The following is a 24,026-nucleotide window of genomic DNA, read 5'->3' on the forward strand; positions in this document are numbered from 1 at the left end:
TTTTAGTGGAGTGGTGTAGATGAGGGCATAGAGGTTGGAGTAAGTTAAAGAGATAATGGTCCTACAGACATTAAAAAGATAAGAGCTTATCTTCTACAGATAACACACTGAAATATTTATGGATGAAAATGGTAAAATGCCTCTGATTTCCTTCAGAAGACTCTAGTGAGTCACAATAGCTAAGAGGTAGAAACAACTTAAACGTCCAGATGAATGGATAAACAAAATGTGGTATATACATACAATGTAGTATTATTTAGCCATATAAAGGAATGAAGTTCTGATATATACTACAACGTAGATGAACCTTGAAAACCTTAGGCTAAGTGAAATAAACCAGATTCAAAAGAAGAATGATTCCACTTTTATGAGGTATCTCAAAAAGGCAAATTCACAGGCAGAAAATAGTTTAGAGGTTACCAGGGTCTGGGGGTAGGGGAGAGAGGGAGTTATTATTGCTTAATGGATACAGAATCTCTGTTTGGGAAGCTGAAAAAGTTCTGGAGATGGACAGTGGTGATGGTTGTACAACATTGTGAATGTACTTAATGCCACTGAATCGTACACTTAAATATGGTTAAATGATAAATTTTATATATATTTTACCAGAATTTAAAAAAACAGAGTCACAGAATCTAGTGGGGCTAGAGAAGGGTATAGTTGAAATAAGAGTTGATGATTATTGCAGTTGGGTGATGGAATACATGAGGATTCATTGTACAGTTCTCTACTTTTGTGGATGTTTATGTCAATAAATTTGAAAATTTAGATTAAATGGACAAATTCCTGCAACTGAGGATCTCTACGAAAGGTGATTATCTTGAGGGACAGTGGATGAGGAGGAAAGTTAGGCTTTGAGGGCAGTGATTAGGGGTTTCTCTTGGGTCAAAAGAGTAGTGATACTTGAATAAGTGATTCAAAAAGTCAGGAGATCGTTGTTGCAAACTAAGATATTTGGAACTGAGATTTTTGGAGATAGTAAAGTCTTTATTATTGTTTTCATTACATTCAGCAGCCGTGTAATAGCCACTACCAATTGACAAGGTCTAGAATATAACCATTGGAGTGAGAAGATCATATAGGATGGAGAAAATTATTGTTGGAAGAGAGAAGGCCTAGATGTTGCTGGCTAAGTTACATTGATATTGAAATCACCAAGAGTAATAACAGGAGAAATAACGGAGAGAAAGACAGTAAACTGAGTGCTAAAATCTTTGGTGACTAAAGAAGAGATGTGCCTACCAAAGAGGAATAGCAGGTGGTATAATTCAATAGCACATAGTACAAAGAAACCAGAATTTTTTAGAAGGGTAAAGAAGGAGAAATCATCTAGAAGGGGCAAAGAAGAGTGAGGAGGAGACCCATATCACCTGCAGGTTCTGGGATATATGAGAAAAGACAGCAGTTAATAGGCTGTAGAGGAAGCAGAGTCCTCAGGAAAGCCAGGCTTCAGTTAGAGCAAAACAGTAAAGAAAGTGTTCAGACGAGAGAGGCTGCACAGTTCCCTGCCAGAGTGCTGCCTGGTCATTTTGCCCTTTTATCTTTCTTTTGATTCCCCATTTACTCTTGACCTGATTTGGACATAATAGTGGACAGCATGGGATATCAATAATCATTCACTCAACGAGTCATACAGAAAGATGGGAACTCCTGTGACAGACATGGTACAATACTCACTTTTGCCCTTATTATGGTTTCATTACCTTCAAAAGCCATGTAATAGCCACTACCAATTGCCAAATGAGCCATAAAGTGTACTGCTCTTACATTATATTCCTTGCAAGGGTGCAAGGATGAATAAATTTTTTTTTAAGTTGGAAAGCTCTCAAGGCTATCTTGCAGTCAAAAGGCGTTACTCTAAAAATGTTATATAGCTTATAGCATTGAGTAGTTACAGCAGGGGAAAGGGCTTACCTAGCAGGTGCCACATCAGGGATTCTGATTAAAGGGAACTTCTAAATATACATTTAGTCAGCTACTCCAAAAACCATTATGACTTTTCAGCCTTCTGTACTGTGTCAATGTTCTTGCCATGGAAAGGTCTAATTTTTATTTTAGTTTAAAGTGAATTAAGCCTTCTGATAGAATTAAGGCTGAAGGATAATTGGTGTTTGATCTCATGATTAGCTTATCTTATAAAATTTGCGTGGACCACATGGTCTGTCTTAGAGACATCTGGCAGTCTAGTATGTCTGCCCTTCTGTAAGCAGGGATACAGCATGGATGCTGAGTGTGATTGGTACAGGGCTGCAGCTAATGGGTTAGGATAAGCAGCAATGAGCTGTCAACGTGAGCATAATGCTATGACAGATGTCCCTTTCTAGGGTAACTTGAAGAGAAGATGAAAAGGAGTTGAGATCTCAAATCAGAAATGTTTCTTATACTCTTTGGTTTATGTTCTGTTTCAGTGATGACAGTATGGGCTATCAATATCCATTCACTCTACGAGTTGTGCAGAAAGATGGGAACTCCTGTGCTTGGTGCCCATGGTATAGGTAAAGTGACCTTCCGCAAAAGAAACATTTTAGTAGAATTGCAGCTTCAGATGTTATACCTTTTTCATAAGGTTTCCAGTTTTTAGAAATAATAGTAAATAATGAAAAGCTTGAAATAAACTTAGAAATTGTTCATTTATCTCTTCCTTGGTGAGATCCATAACTAAATTTTGCTCTTGAGACTTAACTGGTTTTATGAACTCTGTGGTCCTCATCAAATTCATAGTTTATGATCAACATTTATTATTCTATTGGTAGTGAGGAAAGTACCAATTCCAGACCTAGTTCTGCTCCTTAAATATAAATCAGTTTAGCAATTCTGAGCCCAGTAGAACATAGTCTACTTACCATACTTTTCCAGAAATCTGTTTTTGGTTTTTATAAAGAGTTATGGAGATTGATTGGTCAGTACTGTTCCAGCTTGGAAAATGCCTGAGTGCTGAAGTCAGCCTTCAGAGAACTGTAATAAACTTATCTAACTGAGTTTAAAGTAGAGTTGGAACCATGACTTTGTCATGCTTCCCCCCCGAAAAAATTTTTATATACAGTTATTTAATGTGTCATTTTATAAACAAGGAAGTAGGTGTTGTTATACCAGATAAATTGTCCTACCTCAGAGCATTAAATAACTGGATTTAGATTTCTTTAGAAGTGTATTTTCTCAGATATCCAATTCCAATATTATTTATTTGCTATAAAGTTCACATATTGATGTGGATTAACAAATGATTATCAAGTGCTTTGAAGAATCAAAACTTGAGAAGTGATAAGCACGATGCCCTGAAATACTAATAATTATTATTATCTGTTCATGCATTTAGCAGTCTAAAGTTAGAAGCCCATGACAAATTGTGAAGCCCAAGAAAGAAAGTCGCCAAGAAGAAAGGGAGAATATTTCAGATAAAGAAAATTTGGATACCTTCATAATTATTTCTTCCTCAGTAGATCTTTTTCCCCCCTTTAGATTTTGCAGAGGGTGTAAAATTGATTGTGGAGAAGACAGAGCTTTCATTGGAAATGCCTATATTGCTGTGGATTGGGACCCCACAGCCCTTCACCTCCGCTATCAAACATCACAGGAAAGGGTAAGTATTTAGGGCCACCATAAGATGATGCCTTTTATATATAAAGTTTTTCCCAGTTTAATTATATCATGCCATTTAGGTTTGAGACAATTTTTTTCTTTTCTTTTCTTTTTCTTTTTCTTTTTCTTTTTTTTTTTTTTGAGGAAGATTAGCCCTCAGCTAACATCTGCTGCCAGTCCTCCTCTTTTTGCTGAGGAAGACTGGCCCTGAGCTAACATCTGTGCCCATCTTCCTCTACTTTCTATGTGGGACGCCTACCACAGCATGGCTTGCCAAGCAGTGCCATGTCCACACCCGGGATCCCAACCAGTGAATCCCAGGCTGCCAAAGCAGAACGTGTACACTTAACCGCTGCGCTACCAGGCCGACCCTGTGTTTGAGACAATTTAAATAGAACCAGACAAACATTCATTGGCATTCTCTATGGCACTTAATATAGTGACATGATTACGTGAATGTGAGTTTACCCAGTATTAGAGTTAACTGTATTGGGGCATTAAATTTCAAAAATACTAATAATAAGTAAATCTTGTAACAAAACTCTGTGTGTAATTAAGAAATATATTCTCTGGCCATGACATACCAAGCAGTACATATCTCTCTGTCTGCTTATTAATTATTACTGAAGCTGCAACATTTGATAACCACAGTTACTTAGCTCAGATGCATCCCAGAGCTATAGCTGCTGGCTTTAATGGGCATAGTGATCAGAAAAATTAGAGAAAGGATTGAATGTTTTGAGACTGGGCACCTAAGAGTGCATCTCAGTGACTGTTCTTCACCCTTAGCATTTCTCTACTGCCACTCTCTGGCCAGAGCAATTTTGAAATTTTGAAAACTTTACTTCAAAAAGAATATGAACTCCATACCTAAAAATTTTTGCTAAATATTGTTTGAAGGGTAGATTGATTAGACAGCTGGTCGGTAGAGATAGGAAGAATCTGATGGAGAGGCAAAAGCAACAGAATCAAAAGAGGTTTTTTAGTCACATGAAAAATTGTAGTGGCTCTTGTGTTTATATGGCTGTCGATGGAAATTTCCTTCACTATTCCTCCAAGTATACCCTTTAAATAAGTTAGTAATGAACATTGACTTTTCTGTCTTTTTGTGCTATTGAGGAGTGAGTAGGGAAACTACCACTTCCAGACCTAGTTCCTTATTTGGATCCCTAGATATGCCCCCACACAGTCTGAGGCTCCTGGCAGCTCTCACTGGCCAAGGATGAGTGTAATTTGTGGATACTGGCCAAATGAAAGATTATTGGGCTAAAGGAAGCTGAAGAGAAGTTGATGTTCTATCATATCATGCTCACTTAGCAAGGTAATTCAGTAACCTCAGCCATGCTTTGTTTGAGGAGGGAACATTTTAGCTATTGATAAAAAGATTCCTAAATCTTTGTTAGCACAAGATCTGACAAGACATTATTGTGATAAGACACTCCTGTCAAAAGTGAGAAATTATTTGGCTCTCTAAATCTCTTTCCCTTTTTAACAAACCCAGTGTGCAATCTGAAAAGCTCTGGAGGACATCCTGCTTCTAGGAAGAAAAGTCTACGTGACCTGTTAAATCTCATCCCATTTCCACTTTTAGAGATGCTCTTAGGGCACTATGGAAACCAAGTTGTTATTGAGATATCCTGCCTTGCTGGGGAGTGGGGCCACATGACTTAATTTCTTCCTACATGTGGTTTTTGCATGTGCTTAGAGAATCCCGTAAACAAAAGGAGATACCTTGGTTCAAAATTGAGATTATTGCCCACGTTTTATGTTTTTTATTCCAGTGATTTTCCCTTCTAGGAATTGATCCTAGGGAAATAATCTATAATTTGCTGACAAATCTTCATCATGGCATTTTTTAGAATAGTAAACAATTAGAAACAACTTATATTTGTCCCACCTTAGAGGAATGGTTAACTAAAACGTGATACATTAATTGAGTAAAATATTATGCAGTCATTGAAAATGACGGTTACAAGGAGTTTTTATGATGTATATGAGAAGATACTTGTGATATCAGGTTGTTTTTTTAATTTTTTATTATTTTTTTATTTTAATTTTTTTTTTTTTTGAGGAAGGTTAGCCTGAGCTCACTACTGCTGATCTGCCTCTTTTTGCTGAGGAAGACTGGCCCTGAGCTAACATCTGTGCCCATCTTCCTCTACTTTATACGTGGGACGTCTACCACAGCATGGCTTTTGCCAAGCAGTGCCATGTCCCCACCCGGGATCCGAACCTGTGTACCCCGGGCCACCAAGAAGCAGAACATGCGAACTTAACCGCTGTGCCACCAGGCCGGCCCCAGGTTGTTTTTTTAAAAAGCAAAATATAAAATTTTATGTCCTGAAAAATCTCTTCAATATAAAAAAATACTATTTAGGAAAAGGACAGAAGAAAATCTGCTCATGTTTTGACAGTGTTTGCCTTTGTATTAAGAATATAAAAGGATCCCTGCCTTTATACATTTTTCTCTGCTTTCCAAAATTTCTACATGAATATTTTATTTGGTGAGCAGAAAAAAAATAGGCAATTATTTTTATTCTTTTTATTTTTCCTGTTTGGACCTCATATTCCTCAATAGAAAATTAAACTAGATAACTTCTTAGATCTCCCTCTTTTTCTAATACTCTTATAATGTGTGAAAGCTATTACTTCATTCCTTATGTTTTGTTTTAAGGATGAGCTTTCAAGCATCTTAGAAAAAAAGGAAGAGGATGCCAATAAGTAATTGAGACTATTAATAGTAGAGGATCTGGGAATGGATCCCAAGAGGTAAAGGGAATCTTTGTCATTTAGGGAAATTTTGTTGATATATAAAAATTATTGTCAGTCCACAAATATTTTTTTTATCAGTCTTCCCTCCTCCCAGTTTCCCTCTAACTCTATAGCCTGTATGTTCCATAGAAAATATAGTCAATAAAAAGCAACATTCTTTACTAGCTTACTGTAATTTGTGGTTGGCCATAAAGTATCTTTGGGAAACATAATAAAGATAATGTTTAACTGACTGTGAGAAAGAAGACATTACTGTATTTGTACACCTCCTTTTCTACTCTGATTCCAACAACCATAATACAGTATGTTTCTTTTTGAAGCATGTCAGTTTTTCCCTTGGATAACCAGCTCTAAGGATGATAAGAGTATCAGCAAAGTAGTCAGTGACCCAAGGTCAAGCCAGGTTTCGCTTTCTGAAAAGAAGAGTTTTCCTCTAAGTTCCCTATTTTAAATGAGTTCTTTAGAAATGGATGATGATGCAATGTTAAAACCCTGAATTTTGGGGCCAGCCCCATGGCAGAGTTGTTAAGTTCATGTGCTGCGCTTCAGCGGCCCAGGGTTTGGATCCTGGGCGCGGACGTGGCACCATTCGTCAGGCCATTTTGAGGCGGCGTCCCACATAGCACAACCAGGGACACTCACAACTAGAATATACAACTGTGTACTGGGGGGCTTTGGGGAGAAGAAAAATAACTAAAATAAAACCCTGAATTTCATGATCAACTTCATCCTTGGCAATTTATGGAAGCATTTGATAGCATGTGACTCAGCCATCCTCTCATGTAGGGAAAAAGTCGTACCTGAAAACCTATTCTAAACTGAATGTCCTGAGCTGTGCCCATTTGTAATCTAGGCAGCCCAGTGTTCCCATCATGATTTCAGGAAATTGCCTCAATCAAAGAGAACCAATTCACCTCTGGAAGGGAGGAGTAATAAGTCAGGTGATGGACATGTGTGTGACCTTTGCCAGAAAGAGAGGAATTTATTGTTGGACTTGCAGTCCAGGCTCCACCTTGGAATGAAAAGATCCCTATGTGAAGCCTCATGGTAGCATTCATAGTCCTGATACTATGCCTCAACCACCATGATTCTTGATTGATTATTAAGTGACAGCCAAGAATTGGAGAGGGAAAAATTCTTCCTGTTCTGTTGCCTTCTAGGTCTCTGCTTCTCTCCCTCCTCCTGATCCTACACAACCTCCAACACGCATCCTTACACAACTACTCCCCTTTCCTCTCTCTCCTTTCCTATACTTACCACTTTCTTGCTCCAAAGCCTAGCATGCTGGTTAACAGGACCACAGAGGTTTGGGCAGGTAGTGGAGACCTTCTCAACAAAATCACACTCTTTTGAGCCTGCTGTTTCTTTTATTTCCATCTCACATAAAAGGGCCCCACGAGGGGCCGGCCCGGTGGCATATCAGTTAAGTTTGCACATTCTGATTCGGTGGCCCAGGGTTTCCTGGTTCAGTTCCCGGGTGCGGACATGGCACTGCTTGGCAAGCCATGTGTGGTAGGCATCCCACATAGAAAGTAGAAGAAGATGGACACGGACGTTAGCTCAGGGCCAGTCTTCCTCAGCAAAAAGAGGAGGATTGGCAGCAGATGTTAGCTCAGGGCTAATCTTCCTCCCCAAAAAAAGGGCCCAATGAGGCAAGAGGCAGTGATACACATGAGATTCTGATAGTTCTGTGTTACATGATATCAATATGCAAATGAGGTGTGCCCTGTGGGATTTAACACTGGTATGTTGTCTTCTCATGGTGAACTTTTCTATCTCCTGTCTTACTTAATCCAGGTCTGGTATCTGTTCCGTGATATTATTTCTCCTAGTCTCTATAAAGCTTGCAGCATACTAATAACATTCTGTCTTTCTGGTTAAAAAATAAATGGCCTAATATCAATACCCCTGGCTTGAGGGCCAGCTCATCATATGTAAGCTGTTTTAGGATTTCAAAATTATAAAATAAGCAGTTCCTTGTTTGTTTTTGTTTTTGCCACTTTGAAGCATTCAGAAATCTTTCAAGAAAAGCTGTGGTCATGTAAATAGAAATTTGATCCAGGATGCTATTGATGTGATATTTGTGACTAAACGTACAGATGCTGTATTTGCTCAGACTCTAATTTGGGTTGTATTTTCTTTTTCTTTATGTAGAATAAAAATGAGGGTGAGTCACCTAGAGGATGATGCATAGCCAAGTGACCATTTTAAACTCCCTCTCTCTCTCACTTCCACTCCTTCCCCCATGCCTCCTGTTCTCTCCACCTGCAGGTTGTAGATGAGCACGAGAGTGTGGAACAGAGTCGGCGAGCACAAGCTGAGCCCATCAACCTGGACAGCTGTCTCCGTGCTTTCACCAGTGAGGAGGAGCTAGGGGAAAATGAAATGTACTACTGCTCCAAGTGTAAGACCCACTGCTTGGCAACCAAGAAGCTGGATCTCTGGAGGCTTCCCCCGGTCCTGGTAGGTTACAGCCCTGCCTCTGAGAAAGCAAGAGTCTATCATAAAGGAAAGAAGCCATGAACAAATAGGAGTTTTTGTTTTTTGTGAGAATAAGACCCACTGTGCAACAGTGTTTGAAACACTTTGCTGTGCAAGGTTTTTATGTTGCACACAGAGGTTAATTGTTCTACAGATATTTGCTACTTCCTGCTCCTGAAGAGCATACAGCCTAGGAGAGAGAAGTCATATAGACCAATTACTGCAATTTGTAACAATATGTCAGAAGTGCCACAAGTGGTACAGTCCGGTGAATTTGAACCTCAGAAGAGGGTGCAGATACTGCTGGCTGTAGGGAGAGAGGAAGCTTTAGGTTCACGCTTAGTGGACTGTAGAAGAGCAGCTAAGCCTGGAACCTCCAGTCCCACTCTGCTTGGTCACATGGTCGCAGCACACTGCTGAGTCAAGTTTGTGTACACAAGTGCAGTGGGGCTCATGTGTTCTTTTAGATCTGCTTTACCTCTGCCTTCTCTTCATGGATTAGGAGACTCTCCTGTTGCTTGTCAGGAGAGTTTGAAGTGACAAATCTTCCTATTCATTTAAGAAAGCTTTTTCGGGGGGCAGCCCCGTGGCTGAGTGGTTAAGTTCACGCACTCCGCTTCCGCAGCCCCAGGGTTTTGCCAGTTCAGATCCTGGGCACAGACATGGCACCGCTCATCAGGCCATGCTGAGGTGGCATCCCACATGCCACAACTAGAAGGACCCACAACTAAAAATACACAACTATGTACCGAGGGGCTTTGTGGAGAAAAAGCAAAAAAAAATAATATTAAAATCTTTTAAAAAAAGAAAGCTTTTTCCTTAAGGGTGGAAGTATCATATCAAATGTAACTATAAGCCACTGGTATATTTTAACCAGGCCGTGTATGTATTTTTGTATTCATGTCTTCTTCCTACTACTCTGTAAGACTGTGAATGTAGATTTTTCTTTCGTTAGACTAAAACAACTTCCCAGGGAAGAAGGCACAAGAAATTAATAACATTGACTAGCTAACTCGAGGGATGGGAACTGAGGGAAGGGAAGAAGAGGGCAGGGGCAGGTAGGTGGGAAGGGGTAAAGTTCTTTTTTAATTGAGGTATAATTACTGTGGAATTAAATGCCTAGATTTTGAATGTCTAATTTGATGAGTTTCAACAATTATATAAATACTCATATAACCATCACATAAAACATGTCATGGAGTAAAGACATTTATAAAAGCTATGTTTCTGAGGTCTTTAAAGAATAATAAAGAATAAATATTGTGTTGAGAGCTTGATGGGTTTTTATTAGATCCATACACCAGCATGCCCCTTAGAAAGGGATTCTCTTTATATAGACAGCGAATCGTTAAGCATTTAGGGTAGAGGTAGCAACCGAAGATCTGTGCCTGCCCTAAAAAGCATAATAACACTGTACAATACTAGAGGAATTCATTGCTCTTAAAAAGGAAAAGAGAAGCCAAAAAAGAGAAGGGAGATTCTTATGCTCTTCAGGACAGTGAAATTCCCTGATAGCAGTCAAAAGAGATGGTAAGAAAGGAGAGACCTCCTATTGGAGGTTAGGTAAGTGTCCTCTATAAAAAACTCTTCCATTTTTCTTCAGAGTATTCAGTGTAGTCTCCTATCCTTATGAGTGTGTTTGTGAATGGATTTTCTATGATATTGGAAATAGGTAGAGGTCAGTGTAGGTCATGAACCCAGAAAACAGGATGTGGAAATATAGGCTCGTAGGATGTTGAAGAAATTTGGAAGAGAGTTTCGGATACACACAGGCTATGAAATTAAGGAGATTACCATGTTAGCTACATATATAAAGGGCAGTAGCCCCACTGATAACTGTGTTACGTGGTAAAATATATTCTTTTTGGAAAAAAATGTTCTGTTATATATTCTTGAACATTCACATGTATTAGACTTGGATCTTTTTACTGTAAATTTTGTACCTTCAGAACCCTTTACTGCATTTTCTACCTTTTCTTCTCCAGATTATTCACCTTAAACGATTTCAATTTGTAAATGGTCGATGGATAAAATCACAGAAAATTGTTAAATTTCCTCGTGAAAGTTTTGACCCTAGTGCTTTTTTGGTACCAAGAGACCCGGCTCTCTGCCAGCGTAAACCACTCACACCCCAGGGGGACGACCTTTCTGAGCCCAAGGTTCCGGCAGGAGAGGTGAAGAAAGTGGATGCCCAGAACTCAGCTGGGGAAGAGGATGTGCTCATGAGCAAGAGCCCGTCCTCACTTAGTGCAAACATCATCAGTAGCCCGAAAGGTGAGGAGGCCTGGGGAACCTCATGGAGCCCAGACGTCACTCTGCGTGGGGCTTTACTGGGACCCCTGTAGGCTGTATATTTCCCTCTGTCTTCCACTCTGGAGCAACAGCTTGGTGAGGTGGAAGGAACCTATCTGGAATCAGACCTATCTAGATTAGAGCTACATGACTTAACAAGAAATACACCCTCCCTAGATCTATTTTCTCATTTGTAAAATGGAGATAATACCAGGCTCACAGAGTGTGAGGATTTGATACATCAGGAGTGAAGCACTTTGCATAATGCCTCACATAAACTGAACATGAATGCAAGTTGTCATCCTTCTTCCCTTACAGCAGAGGTTTTCAAAGTATGGTCTGGGAAGCCCTAGAGGGTCCCTGAGACCTTTTGAGAGGGCTTGGAGGATTAGAACTATTTTCATAAAAATACTCAGACAGCATTTGCCTTTTCACTCGCATTCTCTCACAAGTGTGCAATGGAGGCAGAGCCAGCATGACACATGATGATATTGTCAGTGAAATAATGCTTACATATTGTATTTTTTAAATTCCTCAGTTTTAATTTCTAACGTGATAAAAACTAAGAGATATAACCCACACAAACAAAAGTTCTAGATGTCCTCAGCAATTTTTAAGAGTATATAAGAAGGTAGGGAGGCTATGACCAAAAAGTTTTAAGACCCACTACGTTATAGGAGTTGTGAGACGTAGAGATAATAGAGAGTTCCCAGTACCATGCCTAGCAATGGTAACTGCTTAATAATCGATAATCTTATTGTTTTAATATAATTTTACAGAGGAAAATATGTATTTGTAAAACTCCTTAGTCTAATAACATTGTTTTAAAGTGGATCTGACCAAAATCACCTTTCTGCTATTTTCTAATGGTACTTTACAATTTCAGGACATTGCTGCCTTTAGAGGCTTGGCATTGACTGAGGAAGACAAGAATGTAACTTACTGGCTTCATAATAGGAACTGAAGAGTAGCTAGTTAGGATGCCCATCTTTACCTTTTTGTGTGCACTTGTGAAGTTGGCTTAAAAGTTAGCATTTGGTGGCCAGTTTACTTGTGGCATTTGAATTTGTGAATCTTTCCTTCTCTCCCTTTCACAGGTTCACCTTCTTCATCAAGAAAAAGTGGAACCAGCTGTCCCTCCAGCAAAAACAGCAGCCCTAACAGCAGCCCACGGACTTTAGGGAGGAGCAAAGGGAGGCTCCGGCTACCCCAGATTGGCAGCAAAAATAAACTGTCGAGTAGTAAGGAGAACTTGGATGCCAGCAAAGAGAATGGGAGTGGGCAAGTTTGTGAGCTGGTTGATGCCTTGAGCCGAGGGCACATGCTGGGGGGCAGCCAACCTGAGCTGGTCACCCCTCAGGACCATGAAGTAGCTTTGGCCAATGGATTCGTTTATGAGCATGAGGCATGCAGCAATGGCTACAGCAATGGTCAGCTTGAAAATCACAGTGAAGAAGACAGCACTGATGACCAAAGAGAAGATATTCATGTGAAGCCTATTTATAATCTGTATGCAATTTCGGTAAGTGGTTTGTTGTGTGGTTTTCAGAATGATCTGCATTTTTCAGTGGCTTGTTCATTCATTCATCATTTTATCAGGGCCTATTTATTTGCTAGGCATTGAGCCTGGTGATAGACAAAGTTAGCAGTAGATATCTTGGCCTTTTGGTTAGAATCCACGATGTTCACAGTGTAATGCTGGGAATACTCATGTAATCATTATAACTGGAGTCACAGGTTCAAGTCATTCACAGGTGTGTGTTCCTAAGGAATTTTTACTTTCTAAAAAATAATTACAAGGGCTGGCCCCGTGGCGTAGTGGTTAAGTTTGGCATACTGTGCTTTGGCAGCCCAGGTTCTTGGGTTCAGATCCTAGGCACAGACCTGCACCACTTGTCAGCCATGCTGTGGTAGCAACCCACATATAAAGTGAAAGATGTTAGCTTAGGGCTAATCTTCCTCAAGCAGAAAAAGAGCAAGATTGGCAACAGATGTTAGTTCAAGGTTCATCTTCCTCAACAATCACAGCAAATTACAACTATAAAATGGTTAAATTTGGAGATTTGGAATTTTGCTTTTTGTTTTGTTTTTGGAAAAAGATAAATGATTCCAAAACATTCTTTCTTAATCTCCTAAGTGTTCAGTGTTTTCCTAATCAAATCCTAGTACTGTGCCCTGGCCAGGGATTTTCAACTACTAACATACCTCCACTTTCCCCGTCTTACAGTGCCATTCAGGAATTCTGGGCGGCGGCCATTACGTCACATATGCCAAAAACCCAAACAGCAAGTGGTACTGTTACAATGATAGCAGCTGTAAGGTAAATATCCCCAATATTTGAATAAAAGAGACAGAAATGTCAACAGATCTGGGGGACATTTGTTGAAATAATGGACTCTCTCCTGAATAGGAAATAGATATTTCTGCTAGAATCAGTATATAGATGCCTTCAGTATTAAAGGAACAAAAATGATATGCAGAGTAGAGAATGAAAACATGAGTAGTGAGGGAAAAAATGGGTATTGGTTACTGAGAAAAAGTTCTTGTCTTTTGAACCATTAGAATTTGATGAAGGGTTTTCTTTTTTTTTTTTTTTGGTCATTCTTTTGACTTGCCTATGGTCAGAATATTTTCCCCAAAAACAAACAGTGAAAATAATGGGGCTTATTTTAGGGGCAGATATGAGGCAGCCAAAATATTAAGCTGATTGAAAGTAATCAGAATAGGTAGTTAAAGCGAATTGGTCCCCCCTTCCCTGGCAAGGAATAAGAGCCAGCTTAGTGATGACTTCTTTGTTAAAGACTTTTCTTGCCCCTTCAGGAACTTCACCCTGATGAAATTGACACCGACTCTGCCTACATCCTTTTCTATGAGCAGCAGGGGATAGACTATGCACAATTTCTGCCAAAGATCGATGGCAAAAAGATGGCAGACACAAGCAGCATGGATGAAGACTTTGAGTCCGATTACAAAAAGTACTGTGTGTTACAGTAAAGCTACCACTCTGGCTGCTAGACAGGCTGGTGGTGAGGGAGGTAACTCCCTGTAGCTGACATTTGGCAAAAGCATCGCTGAAAGGCAGGCTAAATGTAGTTATTTTATCCTGTGACCCTGAAGCACAAAATAAAAATCCTAATTAAAATAGCAGTTAACATAACAGTAGTAATAATTTTGTTTGGAAGTGTCTCACACAAGCTCTCTGGTAGAGAACTTTCAGGCAGAACCCACCTTTAGCCTGTAAACAAAAGGGTTTGGCACCGGCCACCTGGGACCAAATAAGAACTCAATTGTGCTTGTCCAGATATGAACAAACATGTAGTGAGTATAGAGTTATCAATAACCATAACAAAATACTAAGAATTTCCTTGGAGTCAAAGTAAAACAAAAAATTACAGTGTTGTCTGGGGACGACATGATATGCTACCTCCTTTTTCCTGAAGTTTTATTCCATTATATTGACAAGATGGAGAAAGCAAGATCATGAAGGTGTGCAAAGGATTCTTGTGGCACGGACACAGATTTTTCAGTTTATTTTTTAAACCATTTTCCCACTTTGTATGTCTTTCTTGCTCTTTGTTTTTGTTGTTTTTGCGTTTGAGACACACCCAGTCATTGGTGGCAGAGCCATGTATAGTGGTCAGTCTGAAAGAGAGAATCTCTTAAGAGCTGTGTGCCTTCTACCCAGGGCTTTAGTTGGGAGACCCTGTAGGAAAAAAAGCATCCTGGGAAATCCAGCTGAAATGGCCCTCCAGATGAGAGGCATCTTACTTTGAGGATACTTCAAGTGTCCTCAAACTCTATTCCCCTGCTGCTGAATGTGGTGGATTAGTTGCCAATATTTGCACCATCTTCACATGCGCATGTTGCACAAAGAGCTTATGAGAGGCAAAGTGACATCAAAGCTAGATGGTTTTCACTATTAGTGGTTGTTTTTTCTTTGTTTCTTTGTTTTGCACTTTATAAAAAGAGAATACATGCAAATGAACTTTTCAAAACTTATTCATATTTGATGGCTGTAAGGGTTGTAAATTAACTTGAATGGGTTATTTTCCCCCTTCATATTAAATTTAAAAACAAAACACATCCCAAACACTGATAATGTGTATTTTTAATGAAATTGGTGGTTTCAGGAAGTAAAATTTTGTTTTGTTTGCATGTCCATTTATTTTTCTTATTTTAGTGTTTGTCTTTTTTTTTTTTTTAATTTCACAGTATTGGTCATCAAAAGTTATATTTCTTTGCTCACTTCATTTTTTCCTCCAATAATTCAAGACTGGAACAAAAATATAAATGTTATTTATTTCAGGCAGCATTTTATTTTTCTTGTATTGTTTTTAAATATATATTCAAAGTAAATATTTCACTTTTTTTAACTCTTTTTTATTCATCTGGACCCTGGAAGTTGATTCTCATTAATTGTCGGATTCCATTACCTTCCTTCCTCATTGATAGTTGGTCCCGATGTAATTAAGCATTTATGTTCTGATATCTGAGGGTGGTTACTATCCACTTCTTCTCAGAGCATTTGCAAAGGTTGTCTTAAGTGTGTAAGTTGAAACCCTATTCAGAAGAAGACTATAATTACAAGTAGGAAGGAGTAGCCTAAATGGTATAATGTGATGAAGTCAGACAAAATGCAGACTTTATAGTTTCATGGTTTTCAGTATATAAAATCTGTCCATTCCTACCTGGACAAGTCCCATGAAAAAGTGGAAGATTTTAAATAATTTCATTACAGATGTTTTATTTAAGCAGGTAGCACAATCTACTAATGTTGATTGATCTGTGTTTATTATATTGGTTGTAATTAATTTTTTTAATTCATGACTAGCAGGAAATTTATTAAATTAACTATTAACTACATTCACCTTGTAAATTAGTGTATAAAACTTGTTGACAATGCACTGACTCTAGAAAGATGTTGATGTACATAAATAAAGTGTAAATAAAATAGTGTTGATGTACTGAAATATGAACTGTATAAAAAAGTATTGGTAATTGTATATGGAGTGTACTTGTTTATCTGTAACTATTATCCAAACAAATTAAATACTGTGGATGCATCTATGTGCTGTTTTTCCTCTATACAAGTAAACACAAAAACAGTCAGATTCTTCAGCCTTTCTCTCCGTGATCCTGTTTTAATTCTCCTCCTTGAATAATGCCTGCCTGACTCATAGAGTGGATGCTCCATCTCGGAGAGAGTGGAGACTTTGTTGAAGGTAGAGCAAGATACCTGCAGGGACCAGGTGAATTGATTTAAACTTGGCTCACATTCCTGTTACTGGTGAACTGAGAATTGATGAATGAGGTCTTAACAATAGTTTTCATGCAGTTTAGGAGATAAGGTGAAGAAGAAGAAGACTTCTCATTTGTGTAATGTCTTGAAATGATCCTGGCTTTCTAGGAGCACTGAGAAATTCCAGATAGCGTGGTTTTCTCCAAGGAGGCAGGGGGTAGTGTTGAGTCAAAGATTTAGAGCTGTGGGCTCTTCACCCTCAATCCTTGTATTTTTACCTCTTTTTTGTGTGTGTGAGGAAGATTGTTGCTGAGCTAATATTAGTGCCAATCTTCCTCTGTTGTATGTGGGGTGCCACCACAGCGTGGCTTGATGAGTGGCGCTAGGTCTGCGCCCAGGATCCCAAACTGCAAAACCAGGGCCACTGAAGCAGAGGGCACAAACTCAACCACTACGCCACCAGGCCAGCCCTGCCCCTGTTTTTAAAGATTTTTAGGGCCGGCCCGGTAGTGCAGCAGTTAAGTTTGCATGTTCTGCTTCTCAGCAGCCCGAGGTTCACCAGTTCAGATCCCGGGTGTGGACCTGGCACCGCTTGGCAAGTCATACTGTGGTAGGCGTCCCACATAGAAAGTAGAGGAAGATGGGCATGGATGTTAACTCAGGACCAGTCTTCCTCAGCAAAAAGAGGATTGGCAGTAGTTAGCTCGGGGCTAATCTTCCTCAAAAAAAACCAAGATTTGTATTTTTCCTTTTTCTCCCCAAAGCCCCCCACTACATAGTTGTTTATTTTTAGTTGTGGGTCTAGGTGTGGTATGTGGGACGCTGCCTCAGCGTTGTTTGATGAGTGGTGTCATGTCCGCGGCCAGCATCCAAACTGGCGAAACCCTGGGCCGCTGAATCAGAGCGTGCAAACTTAACCATTGGCCATGGGGCTGGCCCCACCGCCCCTGGTTTTTGCCTTTAAAATTAGAATGCTTACCTCTCAGGCTTATATTAAGTAAATGAAGTATATAAATGCCTGGCACGGTTTCTTGTAAGTGCTCAATGAATGTGAAATTCTACCCCCATGAGATTCACTCCTGTTTTGCAAAGAGGTTTTATTACTCCCTTGCTCTTCTGACGTTACAAGAATTTAGTAGCTCTCTGCTCACATTCTCCAAAAACAGGAATACACGTTAAAAATGTATAGAATGAAACGTGTTGAATCAGCAGCAATGGTAGCGTGTTTAAGGAAACGAACAAACAGGAAAAGGATCCAAAAAGTCATCAAGATGAAGCATGACTTCTTAAGTGCCAGTGTCTCTGGGTTTTTAAAAGACAACCTTGAGGGGCCTGCCTGGTGGCATAGTGGTTAAGTTTGCGCACTCTGCTTCGGGGGCCTGGGGTTCGCAGATTCAGATCCTGGGCGTGGACTATGCACCCCTCATTAAGTCATGCTGTGGCAGTGTCCCACATACAAAGTGGAGGAAGATTGGCACAGATGTTAGTTCAGGGCCAGTCTTCCTCACACACACAAAAAAAGACAACCTTGAAAAGGACCAGCTTATAGAGATGGGCAAGCATTTTGTTTCTAGTTTCTGAATGACCCTGTAAATTGAGGGAGATCTTCAACCTCACAACCTCTCTGGCTGAGGGTGGCAATTCTACATGGAATCTCTCCATCACTTAGTGGCCTTGTTCACTGTGGGTTCTTTTCTTAGTTGCAGATACAATTGAATTGGAGTAAGTTGATGAATTGCCACATTTTCCCCAACTATTTTAAAGGCTGAATATAGAATTTTACTATGCCAGAGCCGAAATGTGTAGCTTAGAGAATAGAGATCCAAGTTTTCCTTGATAGTATACCAGCAGGTTCCTTAGTTTTGAAATAACAAAGTCAGAAATACATAGGGGCCGGCCCGGGGCTGAGTGGTTAAGTTTGTGCGCTCCGCTGCGGCGGCCCAGAGTTTCCCCGGTTCGGATGCTGGGCGCAGACATTGCACCGCTCATCAGGCCATGCTGAGGCAGCGTCCCACATGCCACAACTAGAAGGACCCACAACTAGAATATACAACTATGTACCAGGGGGCTTTCGGGAGAAAAAGGAAAAATAAAATCTTAAAAAAAAAAAAATTCACACACCCCTATGATCAGAGACCCATACAAGTAAGAGCAACAAAAAGAGGTTATCTTTAGGTTTGCCAAACTTTTTGAATAATGGGAAGCAAGATAGTAAATAAGAGGGCAAGACTTGCAAACTCGGAGAGCCTACAGGGACCAGGCTGGGAAGAAAATGTAAGAAAAGCAGGTCCAGCCGTGGATGAGAATGGGGAGTAGTGGGGACTGTGGTGAGTTCTGGGGCACGCATCCATCTTAAGGTTTCATTTGATTGTTGCCATGCAGGAATGTGGGCCCCAGTGTTACTTTTTCCCCCCTAAAGAGAAGCCAGAAATCCAGATACTAATACCAGATACCCAATTTAGAAATGTTGGTGATTGATTTTTTAAAAACTTTAAACATTGTACTGTCCAAATAAAACCTATCTGTAAGCCAGATGCAAGCCACCAGTTTATGCCCTCTGATAAGTAGAAAGGTCATGGACTTTGAGCCCATTAAGTCAGAGGTCAGATCACCAGTATAACATAGCAATAATGTTGTGATCAAGTTCATTGCCAGTCTAGAGGCATACAGCTAACAACCTAGAGCACGTTCTAGGTGCAGAGCTCTGTGCTGAGTTCTGTGGGGACAGCAGTTCCCAACTTGGCAATTCATCAGCATCATCAGAATCAACTAGGAGCTTGTTAAATGTGTTTATTCAAGGGTCCCACTCATCACTGTTGTATTACACCATTCTGTGCCTGTCTACACCCAGATTTATGAGGTCATCTTCTCCCATGCAACCCAAGAATCTGCATTTTAATAAGTTTCTCAGGGGAGATTCTTTTGAAGCCAGTTTGCACTGGTCTGCAGATTGATTGTTTATGGAAACCACTGCTCCAGAGAATGAATCATTACTTCCAGTCTAATTAGGGAAAGATGATATGCGTATGCACACATGTAAGGAGGAGTGATGGTAATTAACCAAAGCTCCCTGGATATAATTGTCTCTGATGAAGTGCTGACTGAGGACATTAGGCAGTAGGCTGTTGACAAAGTACTAGGGAAAACCAAATGGGAAAGAGAATTGAGCTGCACCATGAAGTAAGATCAGGATTTTATTGTCAGAAGCATGCAGAATAGTCTAGCAGTCTAGACAGACAAGTGAGCAGAGGTAGTGCATTCCAGAGGCTGTGTAGACCTGTTAGAGCTGAGGTGAAGGTGCATGAGGAACACAGTGGAACATACCAAGCAGGCAGAAACCATGTTGTGAAGGCCTTTGAAGGTCAGACCAATTATAATAAAAGTGTCTCACATTGCCAAGTATTTTGGTATGGTTGCAAAACATTTTCATATGATTTAGCTAAGTGTACACTAATCTATTTGAGACTATTTTATTATAAACAAATTATTTTTTTGGAGGAAGAATAGCCCTGAGCTAACATCTGCTGCCAATCCTCCTCTTTTTCCTGAGGAAGACTGGCCCTGAGCTAACATCCGTGCCCATCTTCCCCTTTTTTATATGTGGGACGCCTGCCGCAGCATGGCTTGCCAAGCAGTGTGTAAGTCTGCACTTGGGATCTGCATTGGTGAACCCTGGGCTCCCGAAGCAGAATGTCCAAACTTAACTGCTGCGCCACTGGACTGGCCCCTAAACAAATTTTTGTTTGTGTGATTTAGCTTTCTCTTCCATATACACAATTCACTTTTGCTGAAATTTCTCTTGATAATGAACTTTGGATCTTACCACAAGCCCAAAAGGAACGCAGATGGATACCAGGCTTAAAGTGCTCTGGGAAAATCAAAGTGAGTGGAGGGAAAAGAAAAAAAGAATCAGGCAGGAGGTGGGATAAAACTAGAAGGGCTTTGGAAAGGGAGAGAGCATGCTGGATAAAGGAGCCCAATCATAGCTGTGTGCAGTCTAGAGAACAGAGGAGATGAGGCCCAAAAAGGAGGGTGGGCTGGTGGAGGTGTCCAAGGCCCGTGGAGGCCACAGGGGCGGGCTTCTTCAATTCTCCACAGCAGGATCCTCTGCTGCTGATGGCTAAACCCCAGTGCTCACTGGAATCATAGGTCCAGTACGGGGAAGGGGACTTTCATATTGGGAATCATCGGGCAGCCTTCCAGATTGGATCAAGAGATGGCCATGGTTGTCAGAGGTTGTCATAGCCCCAAGTTCAAGGCGGTCATCTTAGCTGACACCACAGAAAGGAATGGACCAGGAATTTAGTCTGCAGTGTTCACTCTGCTCCTTGCAGAATTTTATGACCTTGAGCAGGTCACTTGTCTCCTCTGCGCCTCAGTTCCCTTGGTGAATAATGAAGGGGTTGCATTAAGTCAGTGGTCTTCAGCTTTTATTTTGAAACAACGTTGGGACTGGACTCTTTCTTCCAACTATGTTTTATCTGAAGGACGCCTAGCTAAAGCCTGAGGCTGGAGTAGCTCTGGTTGAAGTGAGCGTGGGGGTGGGGTGCTGTTGAGCAACCTGTGAGGGCACTGGATCAAATGGCCAGTTAAGCACCTTTGACCTTTGCGCATTCAGCAAGTTGATCACGCGGTGCTGCTGCAGGGCCTGAGGAGCTCCTAGAGAATTGTCCCCAGCAATTGAGAGATTCTCATTTGGTTTGGAAATCACAGTGGCAGCAAGGGGGACCTTTCTAAAGCCATTTTGCTACTCTCAGTACATCTGGGCAGGGAGGAAAAGCCAGGCAAGTAGGCTGGAAGCCAGTGAGCATCCCCCTACCCCCCACCCCGTGCAGAGACCACAGGTAGTACCTGGAGCACCTGTGGCTCGGCGGCTATGGGGAGCCAGCCCCAGGGCCTGAGGCCTTTCATTGAGCCAGCTGGAGAAAGTTACTGTTGCCACTCCTTATTTGCAGAGCTCCCTGCGGTTTAGAGCTGCAAATAAACATCCTCTCTCTTTGGGAGAGATGGGAAAGGGAGAGGGCAGAGTATCAGCCACATATGAAATGTTTATTGAATACCTACTGCATGGCGTGAGGGATAGTCCTGCACGTGGAACCAGAAGACAAGCTGGAGAGGGCACTTAGATGTTGAACAGACTATGTGCCAGCCGACTTGCTACGCATGTTCCGTTGGTTATTTAACGCTCACCACAGCTCTGTGAGGGATGCATCGTCATCCCTTTTTATAAATGAGGAAACTGAGAATAAGACTGTCTCTTGCCCGAAGTGTCACACAGATGGAACGTTTCCCAGCTGGATTCAAACCCAGGTTAATCTGGCTGCTTCTACACCACCCCACTTCCCCCTGAACTGGAGTCTGTAATCCACCACTTAGCAACTCCTAGCAAGACAGTCAATCACTCAGCCTCAGTGGCCCTTTGTGGTCTTTGACAAGGGATCAGGGTCGTCATGACTCTGACTATCTTACAGTGTTGTGACAAGCACTGAATGAGAAAGTGAATGTGAAACCCTTTTACAACCAGTAACACATTGGGGGGGGCGGTGAGGGGGCGCGCAGATTGAGGGTCCTCAAAGCAGCCTCCTCCTCCTCTTCCTGGAAGATGAAAAACTCTTGGGAGCAAGTAGCCATGCAGTGACTCTGGACAGAGACAGATGTGCTAGGTTTGTTCTCTTCACCTCTGGTGGCCGAGGGAGTGGGACAGAGGGAGGAAGAGGGGTGCAGAAGGGGAAGTGGGACTACGGAGGGAGAAAGAAGGACTCTGGGTCAGGTCAACAACTCTAGCTCCAAAATGGACCTTGGAGTGTCTGATAGTATCTTATAAGGGATTTAACGGGGATGTGATGGTTCCAGAGGCAGGATGGGAAGGACAAGGATTGAATGAGCTGTTCTTGGGAAAGCGGCTGCCAGCCGCGGCAGCCATGAGATAGATTCCTGTGCTCCCCACTGGGCCTCTGCCAGACTGGGCTACCTGATGATGCTTAACCCACTGAGGACAATGCCTCCTCCCTTAAGCTGGGGGCTTTTCCTTCCTGGCCTTTCCTGGGGAAGGTAGGGAGAACAATTGAGCCTGGCCGTCTATACCCAGGTGTTTGCGCTCATGAGCCTGGGCCCTAAACCAAATACCACATGTCCATCCGGCCACCATGACAGGCCCATCACACAGCAGGCAGACTCCTCAGCTGCCTTCCATTCAGTCCTGGCTGTGCTGGGCTTCAGAGAGGCAGCCCATTGTCTTTTCCCCCAGGGTTTATGAGCTCAGCTTTGGTTTTCTCATCTCTCCTCTTTGATGATAATGGAAGTAGTAGGCCTTAAACCAAAACTGATCTATGTCAAAACAGGAGAGAGAGAAAGAAAAGAAAGAGAAAGAAAAGAAAGGAAGGGAGGGAGAGAATGCCTAAATTTGGAGGAAAATCTAAACTCTGTAACTGATTTGAAAAGGCATGAATCAAGAGCCTGCTGCACTGCCCAGGGAGCACCCTTCCGGAGGCGGCACAGGTTTGGCTGAAACATTTCATCTGTCATCCTGTTGGCATTGACAGTTTGTTGAGGAAACCCTTTCCTCCTCTAGAGCGCAGGCCAGCCTCAGTCCCTGAACTTGAATCATCTCCAAATTCCACGCAGCAGCATCTCACGAATCAGCTTCTGTGCCAGCTGTGCCGGCCTGGCCACAGCAGCCTCAGACTCAACGAAATGTCACTCACTGTGGTGACACAGGTTTCATTAGAACTTACTCTTACCCCCTTCGAAGTCCCACTCTCCCTCTACATGTTGATGGCAGCCTCTGGAAAGTAATGCCTTAAACTAGTCATTTCAGCTGCCATGTGGTATCTGCTGGGCAGGACCACCCAATCTTCTGGGTACCCCTCAGGTAACCCCACCACAGCCTCCCTCAGGCATCCTCTCTCAGACTAGGCACCAGAGTCAGAGTTGCTCACTGGTCTATACAACACTAGAATCTTCCCAAAGAGAGCTGCTTGCCCCCCACAAGCAGTGTTAGAGTTTTGGTGAAATTGCTCTTTTCGCTTTCATGCCACTTCCATTCGCCTTATGACCCCAACGTGAATCCCAGAGGTTGACTGATAGAGGCCACACCAGACTCCAAGTCCTTCCTCCCCTACAACTCTGAAGCTTCACTTGGACCCAGCATGTCACACCCAACCCCTTTCTCTTACGAAAGGTGTCTCCCAGGAGACCATGCAGGTGGTAGACCCAAGCAAGTCTGTCCTACTGATGAGGATTATTTCAGGCTGGTTACTGTTAAAAACTGCAGATGAGAAGGAGGCTCTGAGGACTGGAATTTGCTTGCCCTTTGATGAGAGACATTTGCATTTGTGAAGGAATTCTCCGTCTGTGGGGGGTGTCTCCCTCTCTGCCCCAGGAGGAAGGTGGGATGGCCTTATCTCTGGAAACTCTTAATGGGGAAGGCAAGGACTTAAGTTGTTTACTGTCTGGCAAGCTCATGCAACTGAGCCCCCCCCCCCCCAACCCCAACATCCTCCTTTGTCTTTAGCTGAAGATAATATTTAAGGTGGTGGCTCCTGCCATTTACTTAATCTGGTTTGATTCTTATCTAAAAGTTATAGGACCATCCAATAACCAGGCCCTACCGGCACTGATACCATTTTAACAACTGTTTTACATATTCTTTCCTTTGTCTTGT

At 41.6% G+C, this 24,026-nt stretch overlaps 1 protein-coding gene across 1 annotated transcript in view; it reads left to right on the forward strand.

Moving 5' to 3' along the window:
* Window positions 1-16,187, forward strand: part of USP32 (ubiquitin specific peptidase 32) — a 201,966-nt gene extending 185,779 nt beyond the window's left edge. Inside the window, exons 28-34 of the mRNA XM_001503781.7 lie at window positions 2,409-2,495; window positions 3,460-3,580; window positions 8,623-8,814; window positions 10,818-11,106; window positions 12,222-12,646; window positions 13,352-13,444; window positions 13,945-16,187. Of these exons, the coding sequence (XP_001503831.2) occupies window positions 2,409-2,495; window positions 3,460-3,580; window positions 8,623-8,814; window positions 10,818-11,106; window positions 12,222-12,646; window positions 13,352-13,444; window positions 13,945-14,118 (1,381 nt within the window). The 3' untranslated portion in view covers window positions 14,119-16,187. The remainder of the gene's footprint in view (window positions 1-2,408; window positions 2,496-3,459; window positions 3,581-8,622; window positions 8,815-10,817; window positions 11,107-12,221; window positions 12,647-13,351; window positions 13,445-13,944) is intronic.
* Window positions 16,188-24,026: the final 7,839 nt, after the last annotated feature.

The sequence above is a fragment of the Equus caballus genome, chromosome 11 (genome assembly GCF_041296265.1).
Source record: "Equus caballus isolate H_3958 breed thoroughbred chromosome 11, TB-T2T, whole genome shotgun sequence".
Lineage (NCBI taxonomy): Eukaryota > Metazoa > Chordata > Mammalia > Perissodactyla > Equidae > Equus > Equus caballus.